The sequence below is a fragment of the Triticum aestivum genome, chromosome 1D (assembly GCF_018294505.1).
Source record: "Triticum aestivum cultivar Chinese Spring chromosome 1D, IWGSC CS RefSeq v2.1, whole genome shotgun sequence".
In the NCBI taxonomy this organism is placed as follows: domain Eukaryota; kingdom Viridiplantae; phylum Streptophyta; class Magnoliopsida; order Poales; family Poaceae; genus Triticum; species Triticum aestivum.
The window spans coordinates 212,421,501-212,446,883 of record NC_057796.1 but is presented as its reverse complement, the minus strand read 5'-3'; the positions used below and the strand labels follow the sequence as shown (position 1 = coordinate 212,446,883).

The window sequence follows — 25,383 nt, the reverse complement described above, 5'->3', positions numbered from 1 at the left end:
TTCTGGTCGCCAAAATTTTGCTTCCACGTCGACATAAATTAACATGATTCATATCATACGATATGTATTCACAATAATACTTGCTTCACTCTACTATTCGTGTGCTTCCTTACGTGGTTTATATATTGAACAAGCAAGCAGCCGCTGTGGACCGAGAGCGTCGTGATCAAATTCAAAGCATGTGCGTCCATTGAAACAAGAAAGCAAGTTGTATGAGGTAGAGAAAAAATGTACTCGAAGCAAGCATCCACGGAAGCATGAAACAAGTTGTATATAGCAGAAAAATACAAACTTAGTCACACCGAGAAAATATTCCATGCCAGCGGATGATTGCTTTGATCTAGTCATAATTTATGTACAATATATCAGTGTATATTGTTTGCTACACATAGACAATACAACGGCCAAAAAATTCTGTCAAGTGTAACATGGAATTGCCCCCAACCAATAAAATATTGTTGTTTCCATCAATCAGACACTGCTTCTAGAGATATTAGAATCTGCTTCCGAAAAAATAATATAATTTGCATCCAAAGAAATAAAAAAATTCCTAAACTTGAGCATGCTAGCACATTGTCTCTTCTTTGGACAATATCGTCACTAGCCTCTAAATCTTGTCCACCCACAATCTCCTCGCTGGGCATGGCAAGGCCATTGGCTCATTTGTGTCTTCCACAACACTGTAAATGTCGCACATACAGCTTTGAGGCTATGTGATGAGAAATTAAGCAATTGTTCGATTAATTTAATCCAATAATAAATCATGAGCGTGACATAGGCAGTGCTAATGACATACTGAATTTTGATAATGTACGCACGTACTAGGCAGATAGTAGAAACATCTACGCAAACCACTAGTACTGCACACATGAAAGTAAACAGGAGCGGGGTAAATGTGGTATACCCTCCAGTAGGCCAGTCGACCGTAGCAGCAGTGGAGGCGTCGGCCTCGTCGGCGATCCTCTTGTCAGCAGTGGCCTTCTCGGCAGCCGCGCGATCGGCGTCAGTGCTCATGGTGAAGATGAAGGTGACGCGGAAGTAGTCGACGTAGATGAAGTAGTTGAACAGAGGCGAGAAGTCGCGTAGGAGACGCTTCCCAAAACCTAATCGCCTCTCTCCCGTACAGGATCAGGAGAAGCGGGGTTTCGGAGGCCCGCTCTCCCGTCAGCCGTGTACGCGGTAGACGGGATGGGATCACCGAGGGCAGCAGCAGTGAAAGGAACGACCAGGGAACAGTAGAGGTGTGAAGCGTTGTATCTTTGGCTGAGCTACGATGCCTCATATATATAGCCAGTCGGGTAGGAGAACGGTCCAGCAATAAAACCGTTTAATTACAGAATGTTTCATCTCCATAAAAACACGTTTAATTACAGACGTTTCCATTTCCACAATTAAACGTATTTATTATGGACGTTTCCAGCAATGAATATGACGTCTCATATTCATTTTGTGTCTGTAATGGACTCTCCAATTTTGACCGGTAAACCATTGCATTGGCTCGGCTCATTCCCGCAACTAGCCATGTGGGACTAAACATGACGGGTGGCGAAGGAGGAGCGCGCGTGTGGAACACCTCTCCTTCCTTCACACCAACTCATACTAGTGGGAGAATAGCTCACCTTATAAGTTGGTGTACATCTCTCTCAACTAGCCATGTGGGACTAAATTTCCCACCACTCCCTTGACAGCATGGGCCCTTAGGGATTTTCCTGAAATTGTTAAGTGGGCCATTAGCCCAACTAATATTCAGCAATCCCCCACCAGATCCCCAAGGCCCATGGTGTTGTCCTCTGTTCCAAACTCTGTTTTGATATACCCGTATTTTCAGTGGAGACCCGTTAAGGTTGAACATCCACCTAGAACAAAAAGCTACACTCCTTCACAACTGAACAATGGACTAGGCCTTGAATTGTCAATTTGGCGTGAAGGAGTTTCACCAAGTGTCTTACCAGTACTAGGCTGCCGAAGGCTGACCCCTCGGGTGGAGCATATTGGTCACTCCTGGCCTTTTCATGAACTTACTAGAGATCACCCTAATATCATAGACTATGACCAGTAGTCAGGCTCATATAGGTGTGTTTCTCCAAAGATCGTTCTGTAGGATAGCATCTTGCTTTTATAAGCCTTGGAACACATTAAGACAAAAGTCAACCTGCCATACAGTTACCGAGAGTTGTGCATCTCCAATGGAGTGGGTTAGTCAAAATACTCTTCTCAGTTAACCACTAGCTTGTTTTCCCAGGTCCTACTTCACGAGATCTCCGATCACATAGGTTGGGTTACCATCATGGCAACTCATGTGGATCTCATACCCATCTCCCTCGATGCATTATCTATCATAACACGCGATAGCCCTTTTGTAAAAGGATCTGCCAGATTCTTAGCCGTTTGGACATACTCCAACGCTATCACTCCGGAGTTTCATAGTTTTCTGACAGCTTTTAGTCTCATTCTTATGTGTTTGTTGGACTTCATGTTTTCCTTTGAACTCTTCACCTTAGTGATGACAGTCTGATTGTCACAGTTCATAAGGATAGCCGGAACCGGTTTATCAACCAATGGCAAGTCCATCAAAAGATCTCGAAGCCATCCTGCTTCGACACCAGATGTGTCTAATGCTGTTAATTCTGCTTCCATTGTTGATCTCGTTAAGATCGTTTGCTTGCAAGACTTTCAGGAAACAGCGCCACCTCCAAGAGTAAACATATACCCAGTTGTGGCCTTCATCTCATCAGCATCAGAGATCCAATTCGCGTCACTATACCCTTCAAGTACCAACGGGTATCCGGTATAGTGAAGTCCATAGTTCATAGTACCCTTCAGATAGCGCATAACTCTTTCAACAGCACGCCAATGCACATCACCCGGTTTTGAAACAAACCGACCCAGTTTGCTCACAGCAAAGGCGATGTCAGGCCTTGTAGCGCTCGCTAGGTACATAAATTAACCAATGATTTGAGAGTATCTTAATTGATCTATAGCCGTGCCTTTGGACTTTCGAATCAAGACGCTAGGATCATATGGTGTTTGAGATGGCGTGCAGTCCGCATATCCAAAACGACTCAACACCTTCTCAACATAATGGGATTGCAGAAGTGTAATCCCACCCTCATTATCTCTCAGTAGCTTGATGTTCAAGATAACATCAGCTACACCAAGGTCTTTCATCTCAAAGTTCTGAGATAGAAACGACTTGACCTCCTCAATGACTTTGAGGTTGGTTCCGAATAACAGTATGTCATCAACATACAAGCATAGTATAACTCCTTCGCCCCCACCATGGCGATAGTATACACATTTGTCAGCTTCATTAACAACGAAACCAACAGATGTCAGAGTTGTATTAAACTATGCCATTGCTTAGGTGCTTGTTTCAGGCCATACAAAGATTTTAGCAACCTACACACTTTTCCTTCCTGACCATCTATCACAAAGCCATCTGGCTGTTGCATGTAGATTTCCTCGTTTAGCTCTCCATTCAGAAAAGCCGTCTTAACATCCATCTGGTGGACGAGAAGACCATGCGAGGCCGCCAACGAGAGTAATACTCGAATGGTGGTCAGTCTGGCCACAGGTGAATAAGTATCGAAGAAATCTTCCTCTTCTTTCTGATCATAGCCCTTGGCCACAAGCCTAGCCTTGTACTTTTCAACCGTACCATCGGGCCTAAGCTTCTTTTTGAACACCCATTTACAACCCAATGGTTTACAGACATAGGGGCGTTCAGTGATTTCCCATGTCCCGTTAGCCATGATGGAGTCCATCTCGCTATGGGCCGCTTCTTTCCAGTAGTCAGCATCCGGAGACGCATAAGCTTCTGAAATAGAAGTGGGAGTATCATCCACAAGGTATACAAGGAAATCATCACCAAAAGACTTTGTAGTCCTCTGTCTCTTGCCCCTACCAAGGGTTTCCTTGTCATCCTCCTCAGTATTTCCATCATGTGTCTGTTCATAATATCCCATCGGAATGGCAGGTTCAGGAGTCTCATCAGATTCCAGCCTAGAAGTGCTTTGCATATCTCTCATAGGAAAAATATCCTCAAAGAATGTAGCATCTTTAGACTCCATAATCGTATCGACCTTCACGTCAGGTACTTCAGATTTCACTACCAGAAATCTATAGCCGACGCTATTCTTAGCGTAGCCCAAATTAACGCAGTCCATGGTCTTTGGTCCAAGCTTACGCTTTTTGAGGATTGGCACATTGACTTTCGCCAAGCAGCCCCAAGTACGTAAGTATGAGAGTGTCGTTCTTCTCTTTTCCCATTGTTCATAGGAAGTGATCTCATTGTCTTTTGTCGGAACTTTATTCAGGACATGACATGATGTCAATATAGCCTCCCCCCACCATGCCTTGGATAAACCCGATGTATCTAACATGGCATTAACCAAATCTGATAGAGTACGGTTTTTCTGTTCGGCAACCCCATTTGACTGAGGTGAATAGGGAGGCGTCCTCTCATGAATAATTCTGTGTTCCGCACAGAAAGAATCAAACTCATTAGAGAAATACTCTCCACCACGATCTGACCGAACTCATTTTATTTTCTTTTCAAGTTGATTCTCAACTTCTGCCTTATAGATTTTAAAGTAGTGTAGAGCCTCGTCTTTAGTGTTTAAAAGATATACATAGCAATATCTAGTAGAATCATCTATCAGTGTCATGAAGTATCTTTTTCCACCTTTAGTCAATACACCATTCATCTCACAAAGATCAGAATGTATGAGTTCTAACAGCGCCAAATGTCTCTCCTCCGCAGCCTTATGGGGCTTGCGAGGTTGCTTCGCTTGCACACACGAATGGCACTTAGAACCTTTGGCTAAAGTGAAACTTGGGATTAAATTCAATTTTGCCAACCGCGTCATACTACCAAAACCAATGTGACAAAGACGTGAATGCCAAACTTCTGTTTCATTAACACTTGAATGAATATTGTTCACGACTTTATTACAAAAATCAGCGAGGGAAAAGCGGAACAGACCTCCACATTCATAACCTTTTCCAACAAACAGTCCATATTTCGTAACAACTACTTTATTAGACTCGAGTACCAATTTAAACCCTTCTCTACATAGAAGGGAACCACTAACAAGATTCTTCTTGATGGCGGGGACATGTTGCACGTTCTTCAGTTGCACGATCCTTCCCGAAGTAAACTTCAGATCGACCGTGCCAACACCATGAACAGAAGCACTCGCGTTGTTCCCCATCAGTACGAACCCGTTACCTGTGGCCTGATAAGAAGAAAACAATGAAATGTCAGCACACACATGAATATTTGCACCTGTGTCAATCCACCAATTGGTAGACTGACAAACTGAAAATACAGTAAACAAATTACCGTACCCAGATGGCCCACTCTCATCGTTGCTCACAATCATGTTGACAGTCTTGGAGTCCTGTCCTGGCTTCTTAAACTTGTTTGGGCACTTGGCAGCCCAATGTTCATCTGAACCACAAGTGAAACAGCCACCCTTCTTCTTATCTTTCTTGAAGGTCTTCTTGCCCTTCTTTTTAAACTCGGTATTCTGTCGGACACCAGTCTTCCCCTTGGGCTTGTGAGGGTTGAAGTTCTTCTACACCACATTGGCAACAGAGGTCCCTTCGGTCCCTTTTCCGTGTGATTCCTTTGCCCTCGAATTCTGCTCGACACTCAGATGGCCAATGACATCCTCAACTGAGAATTCACGCCTCTGATGTTTTAGAGTAGTGGCAAAGTTCCTCCAGGAATTGGGTAACTTAGCGATAATGCAACCCGCGACAAATTTGCCTGGCAGCACACACTTGAGAAGCTCAAGCTCCTTAGCAATGCACTGTATCTCGTGAGCCTATTCCAATACAGAACGGTTTTCAACCATTTTGTAATCGTGGAACTGCTCCATAATATACATCTCGCTTCCAGCATCCGTTGCGCCGAATTTAGATTCGAGCGCCTCCCGCAAGTCCTTGGCAACCCGCATATGTAAGTATGCATCAACCAGCTTATCTCCGATCACGCTCAGAACGCATCCAACAAAGACGACGGTGGCCTCCCTGAACGCCTTCTCCTGTTCAAGAGCGATCGTTCCCGTGGGAGTAACACCGGCGACCCAGAACACGTTCATCGCCGTGAGCCATAAGACGGTTTTAGTCTGCCAACGCTTAAAGTACGTCCACGTAAATGGGGCTGGTTTCAGTGTAGCAGCAAAACCATGGATCGAAAATTGCCTACACATATTAGATTTTTGGATTGATGAGAAATTAAGCAATTGTTCGATTAACTTAATCCAATAATAAATCATGAACATGACATAGGCAGTGCTAATGACATACTGAATTTTGATAATGTACGCACGTACTAGGCAGATAGTAGAAACATCTACGCAAACCACTAGTACTGCACACATGAAAGTATCACAAATGAGGCGAGCAGTCGCTCCCAAAAACCTAATCGCCTCTCTCCCGTACAGGATCAGGAGAAGCGGGGTTTCGGAGGCCTGCTCTCCCGTCAGCCGTGTACGCGGTAGACGGGATGGGATCACCGAGGGCAACAGTAGTGAAAGGAACGACCAAGGAGCAGTGGAGGTGTGAAGCGTTGTATCTTTGGCTGAGCTAGCAACCCGCGGCACGGGCGCGCGTCGTGACGAGGCGGGCGGCGGAGGAGGAGCGCGTGTGGAACACCTCTCCTTCCTTCACACCAACTCATACTAGTGGGAGAAGAGCTCACCTTATAAGTTGGTGTACATCTCTCTCAACTAGCCATGTGGAACTAAATTTCCCACCACTCCCTTAACAGCATGGGCCCTTAGGGATTTTCCTGAAATTGTTAAGTGGGCCATTAGCCCAACTAATATTCAGCACTATGGCCACCGTGTTATCAAGGGCGGCGCCGAGTAGAACTGACAGATGGTTTGATCACCTACATTCCAAAAAGGTTGAACCGTGGAAGGAAAGCACCTACAACGAAGACAATGATTGTGAGCTGGATGTATAGAAGCAAAGCACCTACAACGAAGACAAAGATGTGGTACTATCCGGGTGCATGAATTTTTTCTACGGTTATAAGTAGGAGAAGCAGAAAAATGAAGAATTTAGTAGCAGCAAATGAGTGTCATACTTGAAGTTCGAGTTGCTGGTTAGATGAAAATATGCTATATACAAGATATATAGAAGATATACTATACACATGGGTTCAAAACTTCAAATTGAAGCATAGAATTAAAGCAAAACTAAAAATATTTGGCCACCAAGGGGATGTCTGTTTTGAGTTTTGACTCATAAACATATAGATTGATTTGGTTTTTTGGCATTTGGAAGCAAAATATAAAGACTCCAGAAGCACCTGTATAGAAATTTAGATGCAACAGAACTGAGAAGCACGAACGTACAAGTTGGGAACATATCTAAACTTGGATGGAAACATTAAAAATTGAAATCTTGTCAAAAACTAATATTATCATCCAGATTGTGAATCATAGTATTACTCTGATCTGCAATTCTTCATAAGAAATTTACCAAAATTGCTAGATTAAATAGTGGTCCACTATAAATTGGATATAACAGATTCACTCAACAAAATTTATCATAGCCAGCATTGCATCCACAGTAACAAATCAAATCAACTGATTAAAAAGGAATCAAACATGAGATGAATCAAACATAGTTCGGCTGAGTACTTACCAGGGGTGATGGCTAGGATGCGCGTGCAACTTCTTTGCGGTTCTGAAACGGCGCTGTTGCGGGCCGGCGACGGGGGTTGGTGAGAGCAGTGTTCCGGCGAAGTAGACGGGAGCGGGACGCAGCACCGGCGACGTGGAGCAGCTGTAGCCTTGGTGCGGAGCTGGTCGTGGAAGAGGTAGCCGTCACGGAGCTGTGGCGCGGAGCAGGTCGTGGCGGAGGTAGCCGTCGTCGTGAGCAGCGACCGCAGCGAGCTCGGGGCTGGATCGACTCGCCCGGGAGATGCGAGACTGGGTGGGGTGGGTGGGCCTAGCAGTCTAGATTTACTCGGAAAGGCTAAATTCTAGCATTAATTTGAGGTTAAATTCCAGCGTTAATGATGGGAACCATACAAATATAGGCCGTGTGAGCAAATAAAATCAACGGACCACGGCCAGTCTGACGGATGTTTGTTATCAGACTACTGATACAAAGGGTTTCCCTTATTAAAACTCAATGTTTGGGATACAAATGATGTGATCCTAGCCACAAATGGCAGCCCATGGTAGAGAAACGCCGGACTTAACTAAAAAATGAGTTTCATGGTTACAGTCTCTAGGTTCATAACAAAATATTACATCAAGGAAATCTCTACGCCCGTGGTCTATCTCACCCAACACCGAGGCATAAATAGAAGCTGCCCCATTTTTCATATTTGTCACCACCTTCAAGCAGTCTGATGCAACATGCAGCCGGTGGACATTAAGATGATAAGATCTGATGCTAAAGCTAAAGGTTCATGGGCCTCTAGGGATGCCGGATCTACAAGGACTTCAAAAACTACTGCAGAAGCACCGAGAAATAGACCATTTTTGTTTATGTAAACAACTGCTGCAGCACCTCGGTTTTCTTGACGACATAAGAGCATCTCCACTCGTTCGGCCCCTAGGGGCTTGAAATAGCGCCGCATGAAGACGCGATGACGGAAAAAACGGCGTGGGGAGCCTCGGGTTCCCAGCCCCCCTCCCCCCAGGTCGCCCCCAGGCGTCGATTTCGACCCACTTTCGACGGAAATTGACCCACTTTTGGCCCATTTTCGACGTAAATTGGCCCACTTTCAGCGCAAATTGGACCAATTTCGGTCCATATTTGGCGTGCTTCGGCTCAAATTCAATAGAAGCAATTTTTATCACATAGTTTATCACAGAAAATCAATACAAATCAAATAGTTCAACAAATAAAAACTCATATTTCATCACACGTCGAGCTAGGCGTTGCCCTTGAGCCTCTATAGGTGCTCCACCAGATCGTGCTGCAGTTGTTGATGCACCTGTGGGTCTCGGATCTCCTGAAGCATATTGAGGAAGGCAGTCCAGATTGCCAGTAGCTGGTGATCAACTTGTGCAAGAGGACCCTGCCTGTAATATGGTTCAGTGTCAAACACTGGCTTTTCCTGCTCGCTCTCAATGATCATGTTGTGCAAGATGACACAACAATGTTGGGAATCGTAGCATAATTTTAAAATTTTCCTACGCTCACCAAGATGCATCTATGGAGTATACTAGCAACGAGGGGAAAGGAGTGCATCTACATACCCTTGTAGATCGCGAGCGGAAGCGTTCCAATGAACGTGGATGACGGAGTCGTACTCGCCGTGATCCAAATCACCGATGACCGAGTGCCGAACGGACGGCACCTCCGCGTTCAACACACGTACGGTGCAGCAACGTCTCCTCCTTCTTGATCCGGCAAGGGGGAAGGAGAGGTTGATGGAGATCCAGCAGCACGACGGCGTGGTGGTGGATGTAGCGGGATGCCGGCAGGGCTTCGCCGAGCTTTTACGAGAGAGAGAGAGAGAGGTGTAGCAGGGGAGGAGGGAGGCGCCCAAGGCTGTAGGTTGCTGCCCTCCCTCCCCCCCCTTTATATAGGCCCCCTGGGAGGGGAGGGGGCGCCGGCCAGATCCCATCTAGGGTGGGGGGCGGCGGCCAAGGGGGGGAAAGGGGTGCCTTGCCCCCCAAGGCAAGTGGGAAGCCCCCCCACCCTAGGGTTCCCAACCCTAGGCGCATGGGGGGAGGCCCATGGGGGGCGCCCAGCCCACTAGGGGCTGGTTCCCTTCCCACTTCAGCCCACGGGGCCCTCCGGGATAGGTGGCCCCACCCGGTGGACCCCCGGGACCCTTCCGGTGGTCCCGGTACAATACCGGTAACCCCCGAAACTTTCCCGGTGGCCGAAACTTGACTTCCTATATATAATTCTTCACATCCGGACCATTCCGGAACCTCTCGTGACGTCCGGGATCTCATCCGGGACTCCGAACAACTTTCGGGTTTCCGCATACATATATCTCTACAACCCTAGCGTCACCGAACCTTAAGTGTGTAGACCCTACGGGTTCGGGAGACATGCAGACATGACCGAGACGCCTCTCCGGTCAATAACCAACAGCGGAATCTGGATACCCATGTTGGCTCCCACATGTTCCACGATGATCTCATCGGATGAACCACGGTGTCGAGGATTCAATCAATCTCGTATACAATTCCCTTTGTCAATCGATATGTTACTTGCCCGAGATTCGATCGTCGGTATCCCAATACCTTGTTCAATCTCGTTACCGGCAAGTCTCTTTACTCGTACCGCAATGCATGATCCCGTGACTAACGCCTTAGTCACATTGAGCTCATTATGATGATGCATTACCGAGTGGGCCCAGAGATACCTCTCCGTCACACGGAGTGACAAATCCCAGTCTCGATCCGTACCAACCCAACAGACACTTTCGGAGATACCCGTAGTGCACCTTTATAGTCACCCAGTTACGTTGTGACGTTTGGCACACCCAAAGCACTCCTACGGTATCCGGGAGTTACACGATCTCATGGTCTAAGGAAAAGACACTTGACATTGGAAAAGCTCTAGCAAACGAAACTACACGATCTTTTATGCTATGCTTAGGATTGGGTCTTGTCCATCACATCATTCTCCTAATGATGTGATCCCGTTATCAATGACATCCGATGTCCATAGTCAGGAAACCATGACTATCTGTTGATCAACGAGCTAGTCAACTAGAGGCTTACTAGGGACATGTTGTGGTCTATGTATTCACACATGTATTACGATTTCCGGTCAATACAGTTATAGCATGAATAATAGACAATTACCATGAACAAAGAAATATAATAATAACCATTTATTATTGCCTCTAGGGCATATTTCCAACAAACAAGTCATGCCTCCCACATTTGATCTTTCGACCAGGTCTGGACGGGGTACCGGACAAGAGCAAATCGAGATTGGAGCACGCCAAATGCCCGCTCGACATCCTTCCTGCGAGCCTCCTAAGGAAGAGCTTTCGGCTCATCTGATAACGGCACCGAAATACTTTCTCGCCGTGCAATGGAGCGTCGGCGAAGTAGTCGACGTAGAGCAAGCAATAGCCTTCCAGTCGATGCCTCTACTTTGCATTCAGCCAGCCCACCGCTGAGCCACCTCGCCGCGGCTTTGCATTGCTCGCGAACAGGCCGCCCAGAGCGGCGAGGACCATGATATGCCCTTCGTCCTGGGCGTCGGCATCGGCTTCCTCCTCCAGCAGCGTCGGGAACGCCTCCTCGTAGTCCGAGTCCATCGCTGAGCAGACAAATCTCCGAACACCTGGCGGGCGGGAAACCTTGCCCTGCGTGGCCGGAGCACCGGAAAGATCGCCCAGGAACGGAGTGGAGGCTGCCGCAATGAACCCTCTCTTTTCCGCCTGACAGTGGTGGCCTAGGCGCGTTTTCCCTTTCCCTGGAGCCCCCAAGCACCCCCCAGCGCGTTGGGTTCGGCCTGGGATCGCCGGGCCAAAATATGGGACGAGCCGGCGGATTTCGGCGTCCTAGGGACGCGAGTGAGGTTTTTTCGGGGCTGACGCAAAAAAAGTCACCCTGGGGGCCTATTGGGGACACGAGTGGAGATGCTCTAAGCCACCATCAACTAAACTTTGCACCATCGCTTCCGGAGGAATCCATTTACGAGCCGTACGTTGGACATTTGGACATGCTAGGGAGTTGGGTTTTTTTGAAATAAATCAAACCTTTATTCATTAGAAATAACCAGTACATCATTTGTGACGATCATAACAATTTTATTTAGAGGCTCCTCAAACCAATCCGAAGTCGAAGAAAATCTAGTTAGTCTAGCAAGTTCATGAGCTACTTTATTTGCCTCTCTATTACAATGTTCGAATGCTAGGGAGCTGGGTTTGCATGTATTGGCGATCTCCAAGTCTCCCAGGTACCTGTTGATGAAGCGCCATGTACGCGTCAAATAGGATGCATTGGACTCGCACTCACTGTAACACGCTAGTGAGCTGGCGCATTTCAGTGCGAAAATTCTACCATTCTTAAGAAATTGCTCCTCACTACTCCCTATTCTCACAACATGCACACAAATCCACGTCAACGATGTGCCACCTCATTGTTCAGTTTCCAAAAGCACCCAATCATTTTAAAAAAACCTGCTTTTTCCCTCGCCCGCAGCCGCTCATCCCGCGTCCCGCACGCCCTCCCGCAGGATAAGGATGACAATTTTATCCATGGACATGGATATCCATGGATATCCGGCCCGAATGGATAGGGTTTGGATATGCCTTTCTGTCTATGGGCAGCGCCCAAACCCGACCCAATTGCTCGTGGGTAGGGCATGGATATAATCTTGTACCCGTGGGTATATCTAAATCCGACCCGATAGTATGACTTAATGGGCAAAAATCGACTATCCCTACCCCACAGTTACATGTCGCAGTGCAATTTTACACTTTGTTATCCAAAACATGCAAAAGAAATTACACAATCCCCGTCATAACTTTTATTAGTTGACATTCAATACCCTCTGTAACATACCCCAACGCCCTTTCCTTATTTTTATCTCCTTGTTAACTGACTCGTCATTTTCATCTGTTAGAAAAATACTAAATGATCTTATGTTGTTAGTGGAGGTTGATTTACCATAAGTGAAGCCTAGCATGCCCTTAAGTGAAGAATGGAAGAGCTTATGTTAACATTGTGTTATGTCTTATTTATATGTCTAGAGAGGACCCAATGGATATCCAGTGGGTATGAATATCCATCGGGTTTGGACATAGACACAAATTTTCACCCGTGGATTTTTTCATGGGTGGGCAAAGACTGTCTTCATGGATATGGATATGGATATGATATTGTTCAACCCGATCCAAACCCGACTCATTGCCATCCTTACGCAGGATCGGATCCCACCCACCTCCAGCCCAGAGCCGGGCCAGCCCACCCCCCGGGGCGTTTGCAAGCCCTTCCTCTAATTAACTACGACATTAGGGCCATGATCGAGCAACTTCCACATGAAAAGTTCATCACAGTAGCAGACACCCTTTGGGCCATTTGGTGGGCGCGACGGAAGCTAATACATGAAGGAATAAATCAAAGCCCTCTGTCCACATATATGTTCATCACACATTTCATCTCAGAGCTTGAACAGGAGAAGAACAAAGTTCAGGACCATGTGATCAGACAAAAGACTGCAGTACCGAGAAGATGGATTCCGGCTACGCCGGGCTGCGCCAAGATCAATGTGGACGCCGCGGTTTCTCGAGGAGTTGGAGCAGTCGCGGCTGTGTGCAGGAACAATAACGGAAACTATCTTGGATCTTCGGCGTTCGGCGTTCGAGGTCTGATAGAGCCGTCTACTCTAGAGGCTATTGCATGCAGAGAAGGTTTATCTCTGGCTGAAGATTTGGGGCTACAGAATATGGTGATCGCGTCGGACTGTCAAGAAGTAGTGAAGCACATCAAGGAAAAATCAGGTGGAAACTATGATGGAGTGGTGAAGGAGATAACTTCGTGGCAATCTTTGTTTAGTTCATGCTGTTTTAAGTTTGAATCAAGAGTCTCAAATTTTGAGCCTCACAAATTAGCTAGACATGCTGTAAAGTTGGTTCATGGCCGACATACTTGGCTAGGGCTACCACATGACATTTCTGTAATACCGGTAGCAATACCAACTAATGAATAAAGCTTAGCTTTTTTGCTAAAAAAAAACTACGACATTAGGGTTACCCCTTCCGCTTCCCCTTCCACTCCCTTTCCGAACAAATTCTGCTTCCGCTGTTCCATCTTCTTGGCTCGCCTATCTCCCGTGCTCGCCAATCCACGCCAAATCGGCTGCCGACCGTCAACGACCATGGCTGCACAAGCAGACGAGGAGACGGACTGATGTTGTTGCCGATGTGATCTTCCTGTTATTCAACGCGGTGTGCCTCCTAGGCAGGACGTCAACGCCGGTTGCCAAACTGCAGCCCTTTGAAGGAGAGGAAGGGGTCTCTGCCAACACTAGATGTCGTCCGCCTCTTGGGAAAGCCGTGGAGGAAGAATGTTGTCTGCCGCCGCCGACCATGACCTCCGAGATGCACCGTTGGAGATCAGGAAGGACGCCTTCAGTTCAGGCTATTTCTTCCTCACCTTCTTTCTTTGATTCATATCTTTGTTTTTTTCAGTGTGTGACTGCATGTGTAACTTCTCGCAGTTGCATTCAGAGTTCAGAAGATGGGTTCTGCGAGGTGCAAGTAGCAGCCTCGAATATGAAGAGGTATGTATCTTTTATTTACTGAATTATTCTGCACATAATTCTACCTCTGTTTTTTCAGTGTGACACTGCAAGTATTCCTTCTCACAGTTGCATTCAGACCATGGGTTCTACGAGGCACAAGTAGCATCGATGAATATGAAGAGGTATGTATCTTTTATTTACTGAATTATTCTGCACATAATCCTGACAACTTAATAGACTACTTCACGATGTTTTGAGCATGCCGCCATACACTGCAATTTGTCGATTTAGATGCTTATCCTTCAGCTCTGTCAGTACTACTCTTTGGTTTACTAAAACAATAACACAAAACCCATTATATCCGCTAAGTATAGCACCCACACTACCTTTACAGTTTGATAGTCCGGGTATGTCAATCTTGAATGAATCAGGCCTACATCTTTCTGATAATGCTGTTAAACGGATTGTGGATCAGGTACACATCCAGATCAAATGTTGCTGCGCAAGAAGCATTAAAGCTATCCATATGTTTATGCTAAAATTACATTCCAACAGACATTCAAGGAGGCAGACTTGAACAATATTGGGAGGATAGATCCTAACGAATGGAAACGTTCGGAAGTAAAAATATAGCCTTGCTGAAGAACATGACTCTCCCATACCTAGAATTAGTACCTCTATATTTTTCAGCTTTAGTAAAAAATGCTTGAGAACATGACTCCTGAGTCTTGAGTCTTGACTGACATCTCAACACGTGATGCAGGGTCATAACCATGTCATTCACTCTCAACCTGCGCTACAAAATTATTGGTATATGCAATTGGTAGTAAGAATTATCACTGTTATTCAAAAAGCAAAATATTCAGAATATGATTAGCTACGCACCTAAAATTTGATTCGACAAGCACCTCTTTGCGTTTGAATTTAGGTTTATTTTCATATGCTCCTCGAGTCCAAGCATGACAATCAAATTGTCCTAATCAACCTCTGTTCTTTGAATAAATTAAAAATAAACTTAACGTCTTATGCCTATAAATAATAAATAGGTAGAAATGCTTGTTGTTTAGAAGAAGAAAATCATCAGTTTGTGCACTATCCATACATTATTTGTGTTTATTTCTCTGCACTATACATATGCTGCCAAATTAGTTATCTGCAGGATACACATCGGCTTCTTTATTTTTTCCCTTTTTTGCGAATTAATCTCCTCTTTTTTGCTAGGTTCCGCTCCTGCTGCAAAGAAGCTAGACGTCCGGCCTGGCAAAAGTAGTTTCCCGATGATGCGTAAGAGTCTTGCTGCTCGCATTGGCACAGAAGCTCCCATATCTGAATTTTATTTTTGCTAGAGTTATCAGATGCACATTCTATTAGTCTCCATAATTATTTAGAGAGCACAAGCTTATTTTTGCACTGATTTCTCATATGCACCTTCTGTTAGTATGCGTACTTATTTAGAGAGCATGGGAATGTGATTCTGATGGCTTCTATTTGTTACATATTATAGTCGACAATTGTGATACCATATATGTCCTGGATGGCAAACTTATTTTCAGATTTGGTCAGAGCCCACCTGTTCCAAGTGCTGGGCGATTTTCCTTTGATGGCAAGGATCTAAGATGATCCGGTGGTTCTTGCTGCATAGTATTGTTGCTGGTCCCATTAATAGACAAGTATCCGACGGGACAATTCCCTGCGGGTAGCTCAAATGGGGCTGCTGGCACCCATACACGCATAAAACAGTCATGTGTGCCTTCGTTGTTCAATCATTTGACTACATACATGTACATTTTGTTTCATCCATTGTTTAGCTTTATAATTCAAGCGAGCAAATATATCATTTTTTCACCGTATAATCATGGATGAATTGATTGGCTATGTTCACTTTGTTTCTCCTACATATAGGAGCATAAGTCGTTTTAAGCATGCTACCGGTTGCCTGGCACTTGGTGAGGGTCTGAGGGACATATGTGATATTATTCTTTCATGTAACCTCTATGTAGACTGCTACTCAATTGATTTTTATAAAATGTTACGCAGCAACGCGCGGAGAATCATCTAGTTTTACAGAGTTTTAGGACTGTTTTCATACTAATCTTCTCTCCCTTTGATTTTCAGTGGGGGTGGACCCCTCACTTTAATTCCATCCAATCAAAACCAGCCATCGATTCCGTAAAAACCAGTCCGTGGTTGGCTAGCTACTAGGCCTTAGTGAAATAGTGTAGCGTGAATAATTTAGGAACAAAACTGTGGTCGTGCTTTAGAAAAACGTGATTTCTTTTCTAAAATAAATGTGAACAAAATTTGAATGTTTACAGATTTTAAAAAACATCACAAATTATAAAAAAGTTCATGAAATTTTTTTAAAAAGCATTGAATTTGAAAAAAGTTCATCAAATTTGAAAAAAAACATCAATTCTAAAGGAAAGTTCATTGATTTTGATTTTTTCATCAAATTTGAAAAATAGTTTATCAAATTCAGAAAAAGTTCATTGAATTTGAAAAAAAAGTTTGTCTTATTTGAAAAGTTCATTGATTTTAAAAAAAAGATCACCTTATCATAAAAAAAACCTTTGATTTTTGAAAAAAATCCATCAAATTTGGACAATGTTTATATATATATTATTAAAATCAGCAATCAATCGCCTGGACTCCAACTTCATCTTTTTGAAAATTTCAAACAGAAAACAAAAACATAAATGGGCCAACCCAGAGCCAAGGCGGGGTGTGCGCCGGTTTACAGAATTAACTGCAACCAGGGGACCGTTCCTTGCTGCAGGCCGAATTGGGAGCTCATCCGTCCCAAATATGGCGGGCAATCTTGGACGGTGGTGACATCTTGGCTCAAGGGCTCATACGCAGAATTACAGATGGAGAAACCACGAGTATATGGCATCACAACTGGATCCCAAGGGATAGCTTCAAACGCCCGATCACCTCTCTTCTACCGAACCCTCCTGACAGAGTGGCAGAACTCATTGAAGTTTCATCAGCGAGCTGGAACGAGGGCCTGGTTCGGGCAGTATTCACTCACTTTGACGCAAAAGCTATTCTCAAAATCCGGCTGTGTACGCGAAGAGTAGCTGACTTTTGGGCATGTCATGAGGAAACCCAAGGAGGTTTCTCTGTGAGATCGGCTTATCGCATGATACTTCGCACGAAGCATAGTAGAGAGGCATGGCTGAACGAGGAGGGGGGAACATCTTATGAACACAGCAAAACTAGCAAGTGGGCTATGATATGGCATCTTAAAGTTCCCTCAGAGCTCAAAATGTTTGTGTGGAGGTTAGCCCGACAATCTATGCTGACGGGAACGGTTCTGAAACACCACCACATGGCGACAAAGGATACATGCTTGTTCTGCAGATCAGTTGATACTTGGAAGCACGCGCTAATTTCATGCCCGATGGCGGCGAGTGTTTGGGCCTTGGCACCCGATGAACTGGTGGAACATATGCTTGATCGAGCAGAGGATACCCCAAAGGAGTGGCTGTTTGCTTTGCATGAAACATTAAACCAGGATGTGTTTGATCGCCTAGTGGTTACCTTATGGACACTTTGGAGAGTAAGGAGGAAAGCCATTTACAAGGATATTTTTCAATCTCCTCACTCCGTTAACAACTTCATATCGAGCTATTTGGGCGAGCTGCGGATCATTAGCGCAAAAACAACAATGCAGTCTGCACCTATAGTATTGAGACCTACGAGATGGATGGCACCGACGACTGGCAACGCCAAAATTAATGTTGATGCAGCTGTTTCCAGGCAAGGCTATGGATCAATTGGCGTGATTTGCAGGGATCAAGACGGATCTTTCTTGGGAGCCTCGTCCCTTTGCTTTCCAAACATTGTGGACCCTCCGACTCTTGAAGCCCTAGCTATCAGAGAATCTCTTGCATTGGCAGATGATCTATACCTCAGACGAATTCAAGTTGCGTCGGATTGCAAACTGGTGGTTCAAAGTTTACAGAAGGATAATTTGGCAAGCTATGGTGCAATTGTACATGAAATACTAGATCACTCTTTAGCTTTTGAGTTTTGCAATTTTAGTCATGAGTTTAGGAACTCTAATTATGAAGCTCATAACATAGCGAAGCATGCTTTATCTCTCGGTGGTGGCCGCCATGTTTGGTTAGGACACCCCGGGAATTTACCATCCGTCCATGTAAATATTGTGACGAATTAATAAAGTTTCGCGATGTTGTCTCAAAAAAACTGCAACCAGCGGAACGCAGCTCCTATATAGCGCGTAGGTCGCTGCGAAGCGACGTATCCGCATTGCTGTTTCAATGAGCCGGCCCATTTCGGGGTTTCACCCCCAACTGGTTTTGGGAAGGTTCTATCACCTTCGCTGAACCGGGTTTTTCTGGTTTTCTTTCTTTTTTTCCTTTTCTTTTTTCTTCCCTTTTTCTGCATTTCTGTTTTCTTTTTATTCTTTTTTATTTTGCGAAAATCTTTTAATGTTCTGTTCTTCTTCTTTTCCTCCTTTCCTATTTCTTCTTTTTCGGCCAGTTTTCAAATTTACAAACATTTTTTTCTCAAATTATCAACATTTTTCAAAAGTGGAACATTTTCCAAATTGCCGATTTTTTTTGAATTGATGAACAATTTTTAGAAACTCGTGAACATTTTTGGAAAAAGTGAGCAACTTTTCAAAATCATGAACATTTTTTCTTAATCCTAGACATTTTTTAAATTCATGACCATTTTTCTGAATCATTAACATTTTTCATATTCACGAAGATTCCTAGAAATTATGTATATTTTCTGGAAAATGTGAACTTTTTTTGAAATTTTCTGAATTTGATGAAGATTTCTTTCTTTTCCTTTTTCTATTTTCTATTTTATTCTTTTTTAATTAGCGAAAATCTTTTAATGTTCTGTTTTTCTTTTTTCCAACTTTCCTATTTCTTCTTTTTTGGCCATGTTCCAAATTTGCGAACATTTTTTCTCAAATTGTGTACATTTTTTAAACTGCCGAACATTTTTTTACAAATCCGCGAATATTTCTTTTTGAATTGTGGAAATGTCATGGGAAATTCGTGAACAGTTTGGAAAAAGTGAACATCTTTTCAAAATCATGAACATTTCTGGAAATCATGAACATTTTTTTTTTGAAAACCTAGACATTTTTTTAATTCGTGAACATTTTTCTGAATCATGAAATTTTTTCATATTCACAACCATAATCAATCCGTTGCTATTGCTATCTATCGCCATACCCACAAGAGGGTAATTTATCCAACTCCCCGTGCGAAAGCAAGTCCCGCGTCAGCAGTGATTTGAGTTGTTCCTTAAGAGCAGGCTTATGGCATTCCAGGTAAACATAACAATATAAGTACTCGATTGAACCAATTGTTTTTTCATTTCCCAGTAGGTCACCTTGGGCCAGCTGCTGACAATTCCTAGAAATTATGTATATTTTCTGGAAAACCTGATTTTTTTTGAAATTTTCTGAATTTAGTGACCATGTTTCAAAATTCTCTAACATTCTTTAATATTGTGAATATTTTCCTAGAAATTCATGAACACTTTTTAAATTGTTAAAAAAATGAATAGCCGACATTATTTTTGAAATTGTGAACAGTTTTTTGAATCCGTGAGCCTTTATCATTTCCTGAACAATTTTGAAATCACGAACAATTCAACAATTTAGCAACTTTTTTTGGTATCCCAAATTATTTAAAAAAATAAAAAGATGAAAACAAAAAAGACAAGGTGCTCCACGCCCCGCACATGGGCTGGCCCATGAGTGCGCGCGGTGGGAGGGGGAGGGTGCGCGCTCCGGTGGCTGCCGGCGCGTACGGCGCCATTTGGGAAGTCCCCCAGCGGAAGCCGGGAGCTCCTGTTCAACGCCTGCGTGCGTCAAACAGACGAGCTTTCGCACAGCGTAGTTTCTTAATGGACCAGCCCACTCGTTGCCTCATACAGACTAGCTATTAAAAATCCCACAAAAAAGACGCTCGATCTCCAGAACCGACGATGGACAACAACTGCTCTTTGCCATTCGCGCTAGTGAACGTCCGTGATTACTTGGCCGCGCGAACATTTAAGAACTAAATGCGGCGCTAGATTTTGTTTTTTGAAATTTCGACCATTGAATATTCTAAACTATATTTTGAACATTTTTTTAATGCATGATGAACAGATTTTAACTACACATTAAACATTTTGTGAAAAAATATGCTGAACAATATTTAAATAAACATTGAACATTTTTTGTGCTATACACAGAACAAATTCAAAATATACATTGAACATTTTTATGATCTACGCTGAACAACTTTAACTATACATTGAACATTTTTGTGATATACGCTGAACAATATTTAAATATACGTTAAACATTTTTGTAATATACGCTGACCAATTTTGGAATTGTGAACAAAACTATAAAACATGAACAAAATTTGGGATTTCGAAACATTTTGTTGAAGCAAATACAAAAATAAGAACGAAAAGTGAGAAAATGAAATAAAATAAAAAGGAAAGAAACGAAAACTAAAACACAAAGCAAAAAAGGAAACAAAAGAAAAAAGAAAGAAAACAGGGATTGCCAGTTTGCCGCATGCGCACGTCAAATAGGGATTGCCTCCCCTATAGGGTGCCTTCAGCGCCAGCTTGGCGCCCACGCGCCCCGCGAACTGGGCCGGCCCAGGTCGCCATGTACGCTCGTCCTGCACGCCTTGTTTGTTTTGATCACGGTGCACGTCACCTCGTTCATTTTGATCGCGATCCGGTCCACCGTAGGCCAGTCAACGGTTGACCTTTGGTAAAAAATCCAAAAATAATAATGAACTAAAACTGTTCACGAATTTTCAAAGAAAGTTCACAAACTTCAAAATAGTTCACGAATTAAAAAAAGGTTCATCCTTTTGAAGAAAAGTTCATCAATATTTTTAAATGGTTTATAATTTTTTTTAACAAAGTTCATCAATTTTGAAAAAGGTTCATCGGCTTTCAAAAAAGTACGCAAACTTAAAAAAAGCTTCATCAGATTTGGAAAAAGGTCACCGAATTAAAAATAATAATCATCGATTTTGTAGAAAAGTTGTCGGATTTGAAAAAAGTGCATGAAATTCGATAAACTTGTTTCGTTGAATTAAAAAAAGGAAAAAAAAAGGGGGGAACAAAGGAACCAAAAGGTTGCAGATAACCGCATCGGTGGTATTGGTCTAGTTGGCTATTGTAGCTTAGCTTGCATGAGGATGTCTCGCAGGTTCGAAACCTGGGATTTCCTATTTGGCGCATATGCGCCCGCTTGCGAACCGGAGCCTGAAGCGCTCGCGCGATTCGAACCAGGGACCTCGCGCATGTAGTACCGCGGGTGTAACCAGCAGGCCAACACACCTGATTTGTTTAGAATGAACTTTTAAGTTCTTTTAGCTTTTTCCTTTTTATTTTTTTCTGTTTTACCTTTTTCCTTTTTACCTTTTTCTGTTTTACCTTTTTTTCCTTTTTACCCTTTTCTGTTTTCCTTTTTCGTTTTCTGTTTTTTCCTTTTTGTTCTTCCGAGTTCGATGAACTTTTTTCAAATCGATGAACTTTTTTCAGATTTGTGAACTTTTTTTCACATTCGATGAACTTTTATTCAAATCTGATAACTTTTTTCGAATCTGATGAACTGTTTTCAAAATCGATGAACTTTTTTTCAAAATTCAATTAACTTTTTTCAAATCTGATGATCTTTTTTCAAAATTTGCTGAACTTTTTTTCAAATTTGATGAACTATTTTCAAAAATCAATGATCTTTTTTTCAAATCTGATGAACTGTTTTCAAAATCAATGAACTTTTTTCAAATTTTGATGAACATTTTTCAATTCTATGTGAATTATTTTTTAAAATTGATGAACTTTTACAAAATCACTGAACTTTTCTTGAATAGGGCAACGTTTTTTGCATGTTCCTGAACTTTTTCCGAAACTAGTAGCCTTGCACGTGCACGCACGTCTCTACAAGACACATCTTATCATTCAGCTGAATAGCACTTTTTAGTTTTTACATACACAATAGAGAGCACAGTATATAGACATATAGTGTGTCACTTACTGTTATTTCAGTTTATCTGTGACCATGGGCACCCCTGGCAGTAAGGAAACACCGCATTGCAGCCACGAACTCATGGCTGACCATTACACCTCCGTAACCATGTCATATTTAGGCTTTGCATGATTCTTTTTCCTCTTTAAAAACATGCTTGAATGGCAATGATCGAGACGCTGTAGTATCATCAACCTTAACATCTGCATTCAGTTTGGTCCAGACCCGACAAGAATACGCATCAGTCGACTTGGCAATCGATGTGAAGATGAAACATAATATATCTATAATCTGCATTAGGTAAAGAGATGATTGAACAAAAAACAAGCAAAGTCAATTTGCCAGACCAAACTTGTGGTGACTGGGAATAATATCACAAAATTAAATACAAAACTCGTAAATTGGCGCTAATCATCACGGGCAAAAAAAGTACAAACAATAATATCACTAACAAACTGAAATCGAATTGAATAAATTTTTGGTAATGTGTCTGTTCTAGTTGTGAGGAGAGAAACTCTGGGGTACTTTTATGTTCAAAAGAATCTTTTTAATCATCTAGCATCTTAACCTTGTAGATCAAGCACCCTGATTAGCTCATCTCGCATCAAAAGGAGTAAACCATTATCATCGTCTAGCATGATAGCTGGTAGTTCCAATATATATTTTCTAGTGAACCTTAGCCTGGAAACGATCAACAAATATCAGAATATCCTACTGTAACTAACAACATCAGAATATCGTCCAAACCAACATCTTAACTTCTCAATGATGGAAATAGAAGAGAAACATGGACAAATGCAAGCATGAAGAAACTGGACTACATAATAAAGACCTCAGAGTCAGTAGATTTCATGTACTTACTCCAAATTAGCAACAATGTATGAGCAGAAAAGTAAAAGGGACAACACCAGTAACTTCGAAATTAGTTCCCTATAGTACCTATAAAGAGATGGCTGAAAATCTTAGAGGTTGTCACAATAAAGATTTTAAATAAAAAAGAAAGCTTGCAACAGCTGCATTAGTATATAATTACAGTGGTCAATTGTTCATCAATAGAACTGTTCTCAGCATGTTCTCATCTCATGGTTCCTTCACGCCAGTATCTTCACCTCTTCACGCTCATTTTGTATTCATGAACCGAAAAAAAAGACCACAAACAGAGTGAGATACCTGACGGAAATAGAGCTATCGATAGGAGAACACAAACTTGCAGAAGTTGACACATTCTAATACATGATAAATCTCCATTACTGAACGAAGAAAAAGTTCATTCGGTTTTTGAACAACTTTTGTCATAGCTCCTCTAACCTAGCAGACTTATTTGACCTAAAATGCAATTCAAACACATGAAACATCATCCAATCTATTCAGAAATTTTAATTTATAACTTATTTTCAAATAAAATGGTATATATAAATATAATTTCAAAGATTGTAGTCATAATATAAAAAGTACACCCCAGTAATTTTTTAAAATACATAATTATATACCGGAAAAATCAGATCATTCCTTTTAGGAAGGTGTCCTTCATGCCCTTCTTCCACCCCGACTTCACGTCAGTCGTCGGGTCCTCCTACACCGGGATCATCTTCCTGCACATAGTCGCCATGAGCAAGTAGCAATCAGTGTTTATCGTAGCACACGAAATCAGTTTATTGTTCTACTGAAGACATGCACCCAAAACTGAAACTTAATAATTCAATGAATGTGCAGGCTATCAATAATAGAACTAAATTGTCACACCGAACCAAAAAGAAAATTGCGTTTCTTAGGTTTAATCTGGACCAGTTAACACAAGCTCCAATATTCAAGAATGTACTGCCTCTTGAATCTTAATCAGCAAATAACAAATTATCACACGTGTACAAGGGAAAGGACACTCACCTACTGAAAGTGTGTGCGGGTGTACAGGCCGGGAGGAAATCGAACCACCATCTCGTTTTTCTCACAAATCCAAAAGTGTATACAAAGTTTAGAACCACACTGATCTGGCTAAAGGAAATGAAGGGTAGCAAAAACTCGACTGCAGGAGCAGAATCCGCCATGCCTGGTACAATAAAAAGGGATCAGAGTGTTCACCTATAGGAGAAAATGCCCCCCACCGCACCTCCTCTGAATCCCAACCAGTACCACACGGGGAAAACACCCAAACAGAACAGGCACCTCCTCTGAATCCCGTGAGGCTGACAGCGACGTTGGTTGGGACGACGTGCCAGTAGCAATGGGGTGCCGGACATCTGTTGGAGGTAGGTGGCGAGGCTCCGTCCATTGGCCGCCCTCGGGGGACCCTTCGGTCGGCCAGCGACGGATCTGGCGACATGGTCTCCCGCATCCATGGAGGCCACCAAGCAGAGGAGGACGGCATCTATGGGCCACTCCCTTGACCTCTCGGCGCACGGCGCCCTCGGGAGTAGGGCCGGCGACCGGAGCAGCCGTCGGCCGATGCATCGCGAAGTTCTCCATCGCACAAGGGCATGGGTCTCCGAGCAGATGTCCTCTGGTCTCTCATCACACGGGTTGTTAGCGCTAATTACGCGTCGTGGGATCGCTTGTTGCTACGCTTGCGGACGTGAGATTGGCAGAGTTTTCGTCCGCCCAAAAAAATTGCTAAACGCAGTTTTAGATGTGGGGTTAGTGTAATCTTGACCGTTAGGTTAGATAAAATTACGTGATCTGATCGGGAGGCTGTAATCCTTCTGTTTTGTTATGTGTAGTCTAGTCTAGGTGCACTTAGCGATAAATATGTTTGCTTGTTTAATAGTAGTATAGATATATGAAGTTTCTTTTTTTTTTAAGAAAATCATGTATGAACAGCTACGATAGTTGTTAAAGATTGAGCGATGGATTTTGTCATTTGCAAGTATGTATCCTAGTGGTTAGGCAGTAACTTGTACCTAGTGTAGGTCGCGGGTTCGATCCCATCACGGGTCTGTAATTTTTCGCGCATTTTTCATAACCATTTTGTGTGGTGCCCCTTCGTGGGCCGGCCCACTTGGCGCTATAGCGGGCGCCACTTCTCCCAACCGGCGCTGAAGGCGCTGATTAGGAGCTCCCTCGAAACCTCCTGCTCGCTCAGTCTAAAACGGAAAACGGAAGAGAATAGGGGGCCGGCCCAGCTCGGCGCAGGGGTGTGCTCGCTCAGTCAA

The 25,383-nt window shown here is 43.3% G+C and overlaps 1 protein-coding gene and 1 long non-coding RNA gene across 3 annotated transcripts; both read right to left on the bottom strand.

Moving 5' to 3' along the window:
• Positions 1-6,224: 6,224 nt before the first annotated feature.
• LOC123158514 (uncharacterized) lies at positions 6,225-11,266 on the bottom strand. Its single transcript, XM_044576470.1, has 4 exons — positions 11,120-11,266; positions 7,663-8,002; positions 6,906-6,939; positions 6,225-6,799 (listed from the first exon to the last, which is right to left on the bottom strand). Exons 1-4 carry the CDS (start codon positions 11,264-11,266, stop codon positions 6,772-6,774), a joined length of 549 nt encoding a protein of 182 aa, XP_044432405.1. The 3' UTR covers positions 6,225-6,771.
• A 9,959-nt stretch (positions 11,267-21,225) lies between these two features.
• Positions 21,226-24,785, bottom strand: LOC123181053 (uncharacterized). 2 transcript variants are annotated; one of them, XR_006491472.1, is made up of 3 exons: positions 24,122-24,783; positions 22,806-23,829; positions 21,226-22,440 (listed from the first exon to the last, which is right to left on the bottom strand). It is a non-coding gene; the product is annotated as an uncharacterized lncRNA (long non-coding RNA). The 2 variants fall into 2 exon arrangements; XR_006491471.1 differs by having other exon boundaries at positions 21,235-23,829; positions 24,122-24,284; positions 24,401-24,785.
• Positions 24,786-25,383: the final 598 nt, after the last annotated feature.